We start from the raw sequence: 15,510 nt of genomic DNA, 5'->3' as shown, positions 1-15,510 counted from the left end.
TCATCTAGGCGGGGGTTCAGTCTTTTTTCCCTTACGCCTTCTTGTATTTGTATGCAATGTGTGTGTTTGAACAATGAAGCATAAACAATTCGAAAGTCTTGTTCAGAAAAATAAGAAATAAGTAGTCATTGCAGCAGATGTTACTGTCTCTTCCCTGAGGGCACAGACAGTCAGAACCCAAATTCCCTTTAATTATCCCAGTAATAGACATATGCACACACATAAGAATGCAGAAATACATACTTCTAGCTGGGGAAGCTCTGGCAGGACAATGAAAACAGGAATGCAGGCTGGATTTTAGACCCTAAGACTGGAGGTTAGAGCGGATTGTAAAAGCAGGTCAGGGAACCAGGGCAGGGCGATTGCTGTGACTGCGCCTGCCGTGCCTGGAGGGCGGGAGACACATGGCAGAGGCGGTGACTTTGTGCCTCATGAGAGAATCAATGAAAGGTGTGAGGAGTCAGGTAGAGAGATGTAAATTTACAGTCAGCCTAAGAAAGAACTCATTTAAGATCAAGAAACACATACTTTTAGGTTAGGGTTAGGGTAAGTATGGTTTCTTTTTTTGTTATTCCCATTAATAATAAATAAACTACTTTTAGCCCTGCCTCATTACCTCCAAAATTGTTCTGAAGCTGTAGAAGTTGTTTAAAAAATGAAGGCCCAGTAAGCAAGTGGTGAACCTTCTGGAAAATGTCAAGAGGTTTATGGTCTTGGGATCTGTTTTATTAGGGATGATTTAAAGTGCAGGGGAACTCAGGGAGCTGGCAGAGCTTCTAGATAAGGCTAGGGCTACGTATTTGTTCCTTGGCATCTGCAGTTCTCTTTGTAAGGAAAGGCAAGCTTCAGAACTGTGTTGTGTTGGATAGTAGAAGGCAGGCAACTGCCTTGGTTGTGATCTAAAGAGACCTCCAGAATATTAGATCTTGAAAGGGAGTTGTAGTTTTGAGATTGGTTTTGTCTTTTTGTTGTGTTTGGTGTTTCCTGCCCCCACCCTCCCTATAAGCAAAGATGAGCTCTGAGCTGCAGATGGAAATCTGACACGTTTTTATGTTTCCAAAGGGGAACCAAATGTAGTGCAGCAAGACTTAAAAGGGGAATCTTTTACTTTGTGGTTGCTGATTTTATCATGCTGGGCAAAGTTTTGTAACTCTTTTATAGAGGATTACATTGTATTAGCTAACCCTGCCTAAACAACTGTTTTTATTTTTTTCCGTGGTGGGAAGAAATGATTTTTTATTTTATCTTTCTGAATCCTGATTTTAGAAACTGTACAGTTCTTTGTCTAATTACCACAATGCCTATATTTTTCAATGTATTATCTGGATGAAAAAAAATCTTGATTTTTATGAGAAATATTTTTTAATTGTCAATTTTATTAAAAGTTAGGGATTAGCTACTATAAATAGATATTCTTTTGTCTCCAAGTTATGATGTCCACATGGTTTTAATTCTGGATTACTAAAATTATCAGTGTACGCAGCCACGGAATAAATATGTTCTGTATGGTAAGGGCTACCTGCAGTGTCTTTTTCATTAAAATGCAATACTGTGTAATGTAACAGACCTATCTGTCCTAATCCTTTCATTTTACAGAGAAGCATGAAATGGTGTCATCTGATGCCATCTTTTTGTTGTTGAACTATTACTTTTTTCTGCATATGTTGTGTTCAGTCTGCTTCTGGTGTACTCCATTTGGATTATTAGAGCCTTCTGGTAGCAAAGACTGTTAGATCTGTTACATCCATGACCCTCCTTATCCCTGACATCTGGATGTTTGTACCATATATTTGAAAAAGTGGACATGCCAACTACATTCTAATCTCAGTAACAGGTGGACGAGGAATTTCACTGGGACATTGGGCTGGGATTGACGTGGCTTTTTGATTGTGTTTTTTCTTTTGTTGGGTCTTTTTTAGAACAGATTTGTCTCTTTCTTTAAAGTTCTAATGTTAGAGAGTTGCTTTTTTCTTGTTTGTCCATTTGACTAAGGCTCTTTATGTAGTAGTTTGTCCTTCTGGTATACTAAAAATTGCAGAAAAGGCACTTCCTGGTCTCTTAATTCATCCTGGTGAAGTATATATGTGCTTGGCTTCTAAGGGTCAGATTACTTGGATGTGTTCTTGCTTCTTGTACATAACTTCAACTCTGGAACTAAGATCCAATGGCAGTATTACCTTTAAGCTCTACTATTGTAGGTATCATTAATAATTATTTTCTCTGCCTCTGAAACACATGCTAAAGAAGGACAGCATTAGGAGACAAGTAGAAAGGGTTAATGAATGCCCAGAGTGTTGACCTAAAGCTGTAATTACATTGAGTGCTCCTGGCTTTTCATCCTACAGGGAGTCTGCAGGCACAGCCTAGGCAACAGGCACTCTGAGGCATTTCCCTGTGGACTTTTCCCCAAACCTCCCGTGGAAGAAAGCTCTGCAGCACAGGCAAGACATAGTCACCTTAGTGATACAGTTCTGCAAGACAACCTGCCTAAGCAGGCAGGATGATAAAGTTAAGGAGGTATATATGGTCCTGGAAGCAGATCTTCCAACATACCATAGCATATAGAAAACATGTCTGGAATTACAGGTTTTGGAAAAGCAGCCTGTAACAGACAGGCCTTCTCTACTTTGCACTGAACTGCTGTCTTTAAAGTGTTCAGCTTCTGCTGTGGGCCTTATGGAAGAATAGCAAGTAGCAGGGAAGGTGTTCATGCTCAGATTCTGAGAGGAGTATAATTAAGATACTGTTTTAGCTGGGGTACTGCTAACTCCTAGAATGAGTCTTTTCTCTACGAGAAATGGGAAAATATTTGCTGTGCTTACTATATTAGAGTGTTTTGGCTTATGATTTGCTTGTCTTGTCTTTGCTTGTCTTTCTCAAAAGAAATAGCACTTTTACTTCATGGTTAAGGCATCCAACAGGAACATACCCATTGGGAAGCCCATTCTGGTCTGTTTTGCAGCAGTGCTAGACTAGGGTAGAGGAAGAATTTGGTCCAAAGTACAAATATGTAAAGAATGACTTTGCAAATATGTAAAAAATAACTTGCATTTGTATGGGTTTAAACACTATGTACCAGAAGTAGTACCACCATGGCTGTGGTGGAGCTTCACAGTACTGCAATCTGCGGAGTACATGAGGTAGCTTGTTCAGGTGTAGCGTAGGTTTCTCTCCACTACAATGACAACTGGACAAGCCCTGATGCCTGAGCTAGAAATCTGTTTGCAGCTGTGTTTTCAGATGCTCATCTGAGGAAAATGACACCTGTATATGATGTTTTATAGTATTGCTTACATGTTTCTAACTATAGCTGCTTTCTTCCTGTTATTTACTTATTTTTTTTAAACCTGATTGATGAACATTATTCAAAACATGGTTGTACATGAATGCTGAGCAAGACATGCCTTCACTAAGTCCTAGAAAAATAAGTTATGTTGTTGATAAACTAAACCTTAGCTTCTTTTGGATAAGCAGGGGTGAATTGTGATTGGTTTCAGGAGTACAGCTGGTTTTTGGCTGAACTGTCATGATAGAGTCCTCTTTTTTTTTTTTTTTTTTGAACTGTTGGAATAGTATTTGCACGTATTTCTTTTATTCACATCAACTGTGGCACCTTTTTTCCTTTCATCTCCAGTGAGTCGATGACTTCCAGCAAAGGTACACTTAATGCATATCTGTAAGGAGAGAATACAGTGGAAGAGCTAGAAAAGATCGGTGGTTGGAAACTTAAGCAAAAATGTGTAAGCAAAAGTGAATCATAAAAGATGCAGCAGGCTCTGGCATGCCAATTTTCTTCTCTTTTTTTCCATACAGAGCAATGCTTATTTGTCTGAAGTTGTTCTGAGTGAATTTATTGTTCATGGATATATTTCTGTTACAGTGAGAATTTTAAAATCAGGACTTAACAGTCACACTGAATCAGTACTAACGGTGCACAGAAACTACTGAAGAAATTCTTGGTTTTCCCAGTCCTAGTTTTAAAATAGTTAGGGACAATGGAGTCCTGAATTGTCACAGCAGAGTGTTACAAGTGCACCTAGCTGTGTCCTTAAAAAGTGAATGTTGGAAATAAATCCCGAAACAGAGAGTGCTGAATGAGCGAACAGGTGGATTGCCTCTTGCCAGTCATGGCACCTCGGTTAACAGATTCCCCTGGGGTTAATGGGGCTGGCACCAGGGCAGCAGGGGTGATGTAACAGTCAGCGTGGCACACCACTGTGGAGACTTCTGTCACGTCTCACTGCCTTTGAAGAAGATAGTAATGTAACTTGAGTATCACAGGAAGAGAAGATTTAAGTTAGGCTAAAATCATTATACAGCTTCAGGAAGATGGGGTTTATTGTATCATCCTTACATTAGATACATTTAATTATAAAATAACTGTAGTTGCAGTAGTATATTCTAATTTTCTTATTATAAGATTAGTGAATTTGTTGTATTGATGCCACTCAGAGACTTCTGTTAATATTATAAATCTGCTAGTTTTCAACTGTGGTGGTATTATTATTATTATTATTATTATTATTTTGGTAACAGAGTTTCTTCAAGAAGGTGGTACTGCATGTATGTTTACATTAGTGCTCACTGTTTTCAAAAGGGACACCATGGCATGAGGTGTCACATACACATACCATAAACACTACTGAAATTTTTAATACCTGTGTTATTTTTTAAATGAAATTGGGAGGTTTTTATTGTCTTTTAACTTTTTTATTTACCATTATTTATTTATCACTTCTGAATTTGGTTCTAAACATACCACTCTTCCTTATTAGTAATTTCAAAATTTATTTTACTGTTTACTGTAGCTCTACTTTGAAGGGCTGAATAATCAAACTTAGGTTAGAGGGAACTTCACTGTTTCTTTTAGGAGGAACTGTGGTGCTGAGCCCTTGGCAAATCCTTGGGCAATGTGAACCAAACAAGCTACGGCCCGTTGGGCAGACACAAAATGTAAAGTAATAATGAGACAGATTTCTGGACTTCCATTATTTGCATGAGTATCTAACGTCCTCCTGCCCAGCTTTGATTGTTAACTACCTTTATCTTTAAAGCTGTTTAGGAGACTCCCTTGACCTTTCCTAGGAGCTGAGAGGGCTTTGGTGCGTTTCCCCTCCCATAGGTTTATGAGCCATGGCAAACTTTGTTTCCTATTAAAACTAAGCTATTAAAAAACCCCCACCAAAACACCCCTCCCCCCAAAAAAAACCCACCCAAAACCCAAAACCTGAAGCCCACCAGAAAACCCACAGCATGTGATTCGCAGTATTCACAACATGTGAAAGAGAGCTATAGTTTTCTCAGAATCCAGCTCTTTCAATATCCAGCTTTTAGTTCCATGGGAAAATGGAAAATGTGTGTTGTCTTTCTGGAATGTTTTTGAGTTATAAGACCTGCAGTTTTAAGTCCTGTAATAACAATAATAAAAATATTTTTTTGGTAAGGGGAAGTATGTCTTCAATGTACTGAAAGGACCCAGTGTGTGTTGGAGACCAGCTGTTGTCATGACTGCGTGTATACTATGATACAGTTTTCCATGGGCAGCTTTAAGTCTAAGACCAATTCTGCAGAATGATAAACATGCATACTTAGTTTTAATGGGGGGAAAAAAAAATTCAGGTTGAAGGTGTGTCTGAATAAGTGTGTTCAGTATCAGGCATAAGAAGAGAGGTCAGTAAAGGGCTAGGAATTTTACTGTGCTACACATGAACTGAGGGCTGGGTGGGGAATGCCAGGAAGGGGAGGGTTAGAATTGGAAAGGGGAGAGATGTTGATGGCTGTCACCTGTGATCAGCAGGCAGTCCGATTAAGTTATGTGTCAGCAGGCCAGCTTAATTAACTTGCACATTTATTTATGGCACTGTTGTAGTGTACAAAATCTATGTGTTGTTTTGTAAAGCTTGGCATGTTGCATCTATGTGAAAACCATCAATAAAGTGAAATTGTTACTGCTTACTACTTTACCATGAGTTTTTAATTTGAAAAAAATAAAAAAATTCTTGACCTTTAACAGCTTGTTAAGCATTTTTGACTCTAAGGAGATAACTTGTAACAGAACTGAAAGGTCTTGTTGCACCTAAGGCTTTTCAGCTAGTTTTTTCTGTTTAGATGGAACTCAATCTAATTATTATGTTGATTTAGTTACATAAATTTGCTGTAGTGTAACTCCAAGCAGAATTTCACCAATAAGCTTTTACTGTTACATTTACATGGATTTTGATAGATTGTCTTTTTTGGGTTTTTTTTTGGTTGTTGCTGTTGATGATGGGGTTTTGTTTGTTTTCCATTACAGAAGTGTCACAAAATTTTACCTTTATGCCATAAAGGCTTATTCCTGAGTGACACGTGATGCCACTGTGACACACAAAAGATACTTTCAGAGTGTTTGCTGAAAAAAACCCAGCTCTAGCTGCCGTATGCTCTTCCTGACCTTATTCCCTCAAGCAAGAACACTGCTGAATGCAAAAAAGACAGAATTAAATAATTTATTTTTTAGAGGGACAGAGGGGAATTTGATTTCAGAGAGATTTTTTAGCAAGTTCTCATTTTCTGGTTCTCTAGACTGGGCTTGCCTTGCCCTGCCTGGCCCCTACCCCCTTGCTCCAAACCTGGAAATTGTCTCAGTCACCTGCTGCTGTACCTTGAAGCTTTATTGTACCTTGCTGAGACAGCAGGACAAGTGGAAGAGGATTGTGTCTTTGAATTGTGTCTTCCCTGCAGTTTTCTGGCGCCACAATACCCCTGTGTACTGAAATGTCCCTGGCCCAGCCATGCTGTGGGGAGCTACTGCTTTGCTTGTTTTACAAGAGACCAAAGGTCTCATCTGTCCTGTCAAAATATGGAGCTGAAGTAATCCTGTTCTCATCTCCTTGCCTTGTGTCTCTTTCAGAGACTGCTGTTTCCACAGTGGGTCTGACTTTACCTGCGTGCAGATCTCCTGCTGAGCCAGTGGCGTTTTCAGCTCTGCGTATTCACACATAGTAATACAAATTTGAATGTTAATACACTAATAGCCTGAGTTATACTTTGGCTGTTTAGGAGTAGACTTGGGTGTGATTCTGCAAGATTGTACCTCAGAGGCAGAAACCTCTGGGTACAAGCAGAGGCAGAGAGAGCCCAGGGAGCCATGGGTGTCATCTTAAAGAGTAAATTTCGCTGTATGTGTGAGGCAGCACATCCCATGGCTTGTGCAATCACGTCAAACCACATTTAGTCCTCAGCCAAAGGACTAAACCCATGTTCTGACTTGTCCTTTCAGGCCGTCTTGCAACCCCTGCCCACTGGCTTGTTTGCACGCCCTGCCTGGGTACTCTTTTCTGTCTTTAAAGCCCTGATTTCTTTCCACAGGGTATTTGTTCTGTGGTTTTATCAGTTATTCATTAGTATTATGATTTTTTCTGAATTTCTGCTACTCTAGAAAATGGCTTTACATCCATTTATGTCCTAGTTACAGTGTTTAATACAAGGAAAAGCAGCCTCTGCATCTTTCAGAACCGAGAGCTGTTGCTGGCTGGGAATGCATGTGTGTGTATGTGTGTATTTTTTCTGTGAGTACAATGTGCATGTTCTGTGTCCATGTGGGAAATGTCTGAGGGAATTTATGGTGATTTTAGATACATTGGCTGTTAAACATAATTTTATTTATCTTTCTTTTTCTCCAGTAAGTGAAATTCTTCAAGACTTAATCTGGATTTCCTTATCTTCATATCCTATCTAATTTCTCAATTTTTTAGAACTTTGCAATTGATTGTTTCTTACAAAATGAATGACTGAGAAGTTAAGGTTGCAAAATCGAGTACAAAAAAGTTAAGAAATGCGTATTTTGGCCTTGCCTGTTCAGACTTATATATGTAAATATAAATAGACAACTAAGTCTGTATTAAGGCTACACAGACCTATAACATGTATATTCGTGTGTGTGTGTGTGTTTTTTCTTTCCTCCTATGGAGTCCTGCTAGGTTCTATGCAAAGTATCTGCACTAGTAGCTGATGGCAGCTCTGATCATAGTTATCTAACATGCAGCCCCATCCACTTACCTACACAGGTTTCAGACCCTGATTTGAGAACCTATGCAGTGCAGATGGAATCAACAGTGAATTTAGCTACAGGTTCTGCAGAACATATACAAACTGGCATTACGGGCTGGAAATTGCCCAGATGTGTATAGGCTGTCATTAAAAATTAAGGAGTTAGTTTTCTGACACCCAAGTGATTCTACTGCACGATTCCATCTGTTTTTCCAAAGTATTTGATGCTACAGCTTCTGCACAGTGTGTTTAATGGTTCTCTGCAATGGCTGAACACGTTTTGACACAAAATAACATTTTTCTCCTAGGCCCTTTCCTTAGGAATGGATGACCTACTTGTGCTAAAACTTTAATATTTAAATTAGGAACAAATCATTCTGAAACAGGCACCAGACATGGATTATTTCAACCCAGATATTTGCAAAAGGAAAAATATGCCCCTGAGTGAAGAAAGGAGCTTAGAATGGCTGTTGGCAACCTGAGCTGCAACTGGTGACACCAGTATCAAAATGTACACTGTCATGGCACTCTCAGGGGGGTTGGTGTTGACTTTGTACTCTAAATGATCATGACCACTTGTTCACCTTTGGTCTTTTCATTAACTTTTTCACATCTATAGTCTTCAACTAGACAGTTCTACAGCCTGTTATGCCATATGTACATAGACCTCTTCACCTTTCACACATATCCTGGACCACTGCTTTGTGACTACATTAAAAAAAAAAAAGCTTCAATATACTGAGAATTGGGAGAGAAACTCTAGACGATGAGGCTCTTGTACAACTGCACTTTTTTGAAATAACCATTGAAATAATTATAGCAATTTTAGGTATTCTGTGTGAAAATTAAAATAAAAATAAATAAATAATCTGTGTTCCCAGAATATTATATTCATACAAGCTGCACAGTTGTGTATCCAGCTAGTGATATGAACGCACAAATAACTACTAATGATGCAAATATTTAAGGATTTTGAATGCCATTATTTGTGTGTATTTGAAAAGTTTGAAAGTAGGAATAGATTCATATTCTGAATAGAAGTAGTGGTCCTTGCTGATTTTCAACTACTCACCCACTTGTCTGCCCTGTTTTATGTAGGACTAAATCAGTCCGAGAAAGACAGGTGAAAAAAAAATGTTTGCTTGAATGTCAAGCATTTTGCTTTTTTTATCTCTCATGCCTCAAACTTTCTTATTGCAAAAATGATGAAAATTCCAATTTTCTTGGGCTTTTTTTCATTGTTTTCCACTTGATTGGATCCTTTTTTAAAGAACAGAGTAAACAAATCAAGCCCCTAGTCCTCAACTGCTTCTGATGCATATGAAATGATTCTGACTTCACTGGAGTATGTACCAGTGAATTGCAGTTGTACTGTGGTGGTCTCTGTTTTACCCAAGGAAGAAAAAGACATCTGGCTTATAAATCGGACCAAAAATTGAATACTTCCAGTGTGTATTGGGTGACTGCTCTATGTATCTTACAGGCCTGTGGTGTAAATTATATGGCATGATGGTAAAAGTCTCCTATGTTTCCTTAGAAAACCATATTGAGAGAACTTGCAGCCGCACAAAATCTGCAAATGTAATGTTCGCTACCTGATGCACTACAGTTATGAGATTTACAGTAACAGTTGTATTTCTTGATTGTTTTTAGAAATTGCCCCTTGGTTACATATGTTCAGAGCAGAAGATGCTGTGGACTTCTCACAGTTAACGTTTGACCCAGGACAAAAAGAGCTTATTGCGGGAGCAAGGTGAGAAATCTATTTTCTTTTCATGTTGCTTCAGATTGGATTTTGTTCTTTGTTGATAAGTAATATTGAGTCAAATTCTAACATCAGCTTGCTCTCTTATGATTCCCCTGCCTTCCAGACCCACCAAACTGGGCATTATGTATGTTTATTTCTCTTATTCCTGACCAAAGTTAAAAGGTGGGCTGCCCTGGTATCAAGGATCCTAATAGCTTATGTGATTCTCATTTTTAAGAAGACTGTCCTGGAATACTCTCAAACTTTGGATGATACAATAGAACAGGCAGATGCTGTATGACAATGTGACAAAAGTTACCATAGCATAAAACTTAAGATGATCCTAAATTTAGCTACACAATATGGCTCTTTGTGCTTCTGTGATTCTAATAATTATTCAGTACAATGCCAGGAATGATCTGTTAAATCAGATTTAATAGTAAAGTTGGTAATAGTCATAATTTTTGCACAGTAAGACAGTACTTTGCAAGCTGTGATCTAGTGACACTGTCTTAGGTGTCAACACTGAAGCACTGACAGTCCTTGAATGTAATTTTTTCTTCTTTTAGAACGTGAAGTATAGTAAAACATTTTGTGTGGCAAAAAAATTAAACCATCTACCGTTGTTATTTAAATCTGCCTTCTGATGTATTTTACTCTTGAATTAACAAAGTTCTAGTTAATTTTTCTGTTACATTTATCATTGGAATAGATTTCCATTTCCCAATTTGTTTCTTGGTTGAAAGTGAGATTCAGAATACAGTCATAAAATGTTCTGTGAGAATTGCTCCCCCCCCTCCCCGTGTGCCACTAGAAGTTGTTTATCTACAGGGGCAAAGTGCAAAGCTTTGTGAGTGTGTAGACACATACGTGTTTCTGGCCCGCCTTAAGTGGGATATCCTGTGCGCTCATGTTGATTTTTCTATTCTGTAAGCTGCCGAATGAAATGAGGCATGAGGCTGTCATCTGGCACTGTTCTGTAAAGACAGCTAGGGTTAAGTCAGAGCTGTCTGAGCCTCTCCTCCATCCCATGAAACTGTGAGTTGGTTGATGCACACTGTACAGATCCCAATAACTGATGAAAAAAGAAGAACATTCCCCTTCTTCTCTGTTTTTTTTTTTTTTTTTTCCTCTGTATGGTTCACCTGGGCTCCAAATCTCATTAAGGAATATGCTCATTTAAATTTGTGCTTTTGATTAAGCCTTTTGAATCACTATGGGATGAGCTTTGGATGATTTTGTTAAATAGTCAGTGACTACAAAAAAATGCCAGCTGCTAGTTCTGCCTTTTGTAAAAGAACCAATACAGTAAAAGGAATAGGATTAATTTGCATTTTCTGTAAGTTGATGGTGCTTCAGAGCTTCGTGTCTTTTGTTCTGGCTAAAATTGCAATCTTAAAAATATTTAGTATTTTTAAAATCACAACAGAAATCTTTGTTTTCCATAGTTCAGTATACCTGGCTGTTGCTGTTCATAGAATTTATTGGATTTTTCCTTTCCTTATTCTGCATTTCCATTCTAAATGCTAAGCTTTTCCACAGTGCTGTTGTGTTTGGTCATGGGCACCTTACTTTCGAATGACTGCAGTTGCCAATGGGTTTCTCTGACTGTACATATTATTGTCATTAGTATGTCCTTTTCACTACACATTTTTCTCCTCAAGCGTTGTGCCAAACTACATGGTGTAAGTTATTGTATATCATGGAGTCATAGAATCAGAGACTAACAACCAATTATCAGGGTGCTATAGTCCCAAATCTTACTGATCATGCACCTTTTGCAGGTAGTCCCTGCACCATGTAGAGTGTATCTGTTCACTGTGAATATGATGTCAAGTTTTCTACTCATTTGCAGGAGTAGTGTTTGCAGCCTTTCTTAGCTGGCTGCGCTGATTTTTTTTGTTGTTCTTCTTTTTTTTGGTTTGGGTTTTTTTTTTTTCCTTCTTAATGCACTGTTTGTAGTTCCCGTTCACCCAGGACCATCTTAGCAGAGCATTAATATTACCATATTTGTGCTGTGGCCTGTGGATAAAATTTTAGTACAAGTTTCTTGCACATCTGTCTTACAGGATTCACATATCTAAAGAGCTTTTAGAAGAATTCACATTCTGTCATAAGCCACAAATGTGCTCTAATAAAGACAGTGAAAAGAATGCACTGTTGATTCCTCCTCCCTGGTGAAATATCTGTTGATATACAGTTATTTCTCTTAGAATATTCCAACTTTTTCCTTTTTTATTATCTTGTACTAACAGTTCACTACTGAAAACCTAATAACTACATGCAACGAGATTTCAGTAAGATCTGAACAGCTAAAACGTCCTGTTTAGTTGTGAAAACGGTAATTTGTAGCCCTCTAACATGATTTTCCCTTCTATACGCAATCAATGGTAGAGAAAGGAAATATGTGATGTGGCACGTGGCAAAGCTGCAGATAAACTTAGATTATTCCATTTACACTGGCAAAAGAGGTACTCCCATTATGGTTTACTTGTCCAGCATCCAAACAAAACCAGGGGGTGATGCTTGCATCTCTAGTTTCTGCTTTATTAAGGTGGTGTTCTTCTAAACCAGAGGAATGATTTCCACATCCAGGAGCTGTGTCCTGGCTCAGCTTAAGTTTTTAAATTATTTTTTTCACCCTAGTGGAGTTTAGTGAACTCTTCCACCAAAATTTGTCTTAGAAACCAACAAAAAAAATGTGAAAATTTCACACTGTTGGAAATTCTTAAATCCCTTTTCCGTCACTGATAATCACTGTGGGTGATTGCCTTCCATTTTTAAAGTTCTACAGCCTCTAAAGAGATTCATGATTTGTTTGTCATAATAAGCAAGGTAACAAAGACCTCAGCTGGGATCCAGACTGGATTCCCATTGGGAGCTGCCAATGTCATGCAGCTACGTAAAGAGATAGATATGATCCTGTGATGCTTCAAAAGGTGTCTTCCATAGTGACCATTGTACAAGGTCCCTGGGAGACTTTAAACTGTAGTAGTGTGTATTATTCTATTTATATATGCTTAAACAGGGTTAACTGAAATAGAAAGAGATGTGGGGAAGGGCTGCTAAAAGGCAAATGAAGAGGGTTGGAATTGTAGTGCAGGAAAACAAAGGCTGAGCGTGTGTACAGCACCTGCCCATAAATCCATCAGCAGGTACATCTAGGGAAGGAAACAGCTATAGAAACTACACAGTAGTGTTGGCAGAAAATCAAATCACTCTGTTGGCCGTGGGTAATTTAGTCGAGAAACAATGAGTTTTGTCACATTTCATCCATGCGAACAAAACAAGAACAGAAATGATTTTGAGACAGAGATCTCTAAATGTGTGAAAGCCTATTATTCTATAGTGTTTGCCATAGCAGGCAATGACTGGGAAGGTAATTACTAGTCTTGCATTGCTGAGATTAGTCTTACCTGTCCAATTTGGGAAATCAAGGAGGTCTTCAGATGTCATGGGTATTCTGTAGTTTCTGTTGAAAACCAGGTATTTTTTACAATTTTATCTGCCCTTTGCCCCCACCTCTGCAGGTTGTTTTTCTTCCAGTCCTCGTGAGAAGTCTCTTGTTGATATTTTTTGTTCTGCAAAATGTCTAGTTCTTCTGTAGCTCTTGAGTTGATTAATTCAGAGTCTCCTAGCCTTATTTCAGTTTCCTTACACCACCTGCAGTGATCTGCGATTGTACTCCAATACTAGTACACATCTCCACTTTTACCATCTGATCTACCCTGGCACTGGTATTTTCCTTCTGCTGAGGCATTGCTTAAGATTTGGAGCCACCCTTCCCTTTTCCCCTCCCACCACCACAATTAGGGAGAGAGGCTGCTGATCCAAATCAAGTTTGATTTTGGCTCAGTCTGGCTTATTTCTAGGGTGTGCAGTCATGTTTCTCTGAACACAATAGAAACAAGTAACTGCAGTCCATGTTGCTATTAGCCTTTCAAATTCTTCACAAATCCAGTACATCAGCTGTGGGGAGTGTCTTTATTTCTTAGGTCACACTCATACTGTTTCCTACCATGAAGTCCCATGCCATTTAGTAGTGACTGCTTTGGTTTCTGAATATTGCTGTACAGTACAGGTTCAATTATACCTCCTGTTTTAATTGTGAAAAGAGATAGCACAACTTTTAAGTTTAATGAAGCTTGCACTTTTCTTTGTGTCAGAGTCACATGAAAATCATTAATGCCTTCCAGTGTGACAGGTCTGCTTAATAACATATACTGGATCTGAATTGTATGGGTTGTAGTACTTCTGTTCTACAACAGTGTCACTTGGCCTTCTGTCAATATGCTGTGCAAAAGCAGATGCGTACCATTGACGAGGGCTTCAGAGGGAGATGAGTATCTTCTAAACCAACTGATGAGTTTGCCTGGATCTCGGTAACAACCTACAGTTGCCCTGTGGACATTTTTACACAAGTTGTCCATGTAGAAAAAATCATTTTGATAGCTTTGAGAAATGTGGGAGTGGGGTGGAGGGGTGGGGACAGACAGGGGAAAAGGCAGATGGAGAAATTTATCTTTTCCAACTTTGATCAAAGACCCCAAAGTGCGTAAGTGAAGACAAGTGAAGATTACAGTTCAATTTATGAAGGTGAATTAAGACAAGAAGAATGGTTTTTATTATGGTTGCTGGCTTTTAAAATTTGCATTTGAAGAATGTGACAGATCTTTCATTGATATATCAATTGGCTCTAGTTTCAGTGTAAAAAGAATATTTTTTTTCTTCACAGATATGTACTAAATTGTATGAGATTATAAATTTATGTAAAATAGAAAAAAAAAGAAAATGGGTTAATGAGAAACTCAACAGACAAAATTCAGTATGGATATAAAACAGTTGTTAGTACATTATGAAGGCTATTGGCTTTTGACACAGGGCAATGTAGCTATGTTCCCATGAAACTGTATCTTTAAAATTTGCCCTAGGCATTGTTCTTAACATCACATATGACCTGGCAGATAAAAATAAATGAGTTCTTTTGCAATCTGAAACCTTCTAGGGAATTCATTTGCTTTCTTAAAAAAAAAAAAAACAACAAAAAAAACCCGAAACAAAACCCAAAACCAACCACGTATGGCAGGGCAGAATTTACTTTTATAATTAAGTGGCATCAGCAAAGGATTACTGTCAGGGCATTAGCTCCTCAGTAAGCTCAAGGAAATGAGACTGCTTGTTTATCTTATTCTGATAAATCCTGATAAAATATTCAGATGAATATTTCTCTGTGTGTTATGTAGTGGACTGACTTAGCATCTAATCAAATATGATAATGTTTTCTGTATTTTGAAATACCAGTAAGCATGAAGATTCATGGATTCCCAAGAACAACCTTGCCTTCTTTTCCTATGTGGAAACGCTTTGCCATATGTTTATTTGTTTCTCTTTTGGAAAGGTCAATTAAGCAGGGAAAAGAACAGCTCAGGGGAAGGATACAGCCCTGGCAAATTGTGCATTGCCTTTTTTTTCCTCATTGTTCCCTGACAATGCACTAAACACTTATGAGCTCTAGTTTTTGTAAATAAAAAATTTGTAACAGTGTTCCAGCCCTTTTGGTAACATGAGAGTCAACTAGAAGTATGTCTCAAACCCCCTAGGTTAGGGCAAAAATGTTGAGGTTCAAAGTAATTAGCTACATTTTCCTTTTAACCCATTTTTTTTTCTCATTTTTTTTTTGTGACTTTTCATATTTTTTCTTTCTTAATAGTTTTGTTCAGACCATACAAGAAGAC

At 38.2% G+C, this 15,510-nt stretch overlaps 1 protein-coding gene across 5 annotated transcripts in view; it reads left to right on the top strand.

Annotated features, from left to right (window-relative positions):
• Positions 1-15,510, top strand: part of SEMA5A (semaphorin 5A) — a 350,205-nt gene that overhangs the window by 121,029 nt on the left and 213,666 nt on the right. For all 5 annotated transcript variants that reach the window (XM_056332052.1, XM_056332048.1, XM_056332050.1 and 2 more), the window contains exon 4: positions 9,682-9,781. In XM_056332052.1, the coding sequence (XP_056188027.1) occupies positions 9,682-9,781 (100 nt within the window). The remainder of the gene's footprint in view (positions 1-9,681; positions 9,782-15,510) is intronic.

Source organism: Falco biarmicus, chromosome 3 (genome assembly GCF_023638135.1).
Source record: "Falco biarmicus isolate bFalBia1 chromosome 3, bFalBia1.pri, whole genome shotgun sequence".
NCBI classification, from domain to species: Eukaryota; Metazoa; Chordata; class Aves; order Falconiformes; family Falconidae; genus Falco; species Falco biarmicus.
This window is presented reverse-complemented; position numbering and strand designations above follow the sequence as displayed.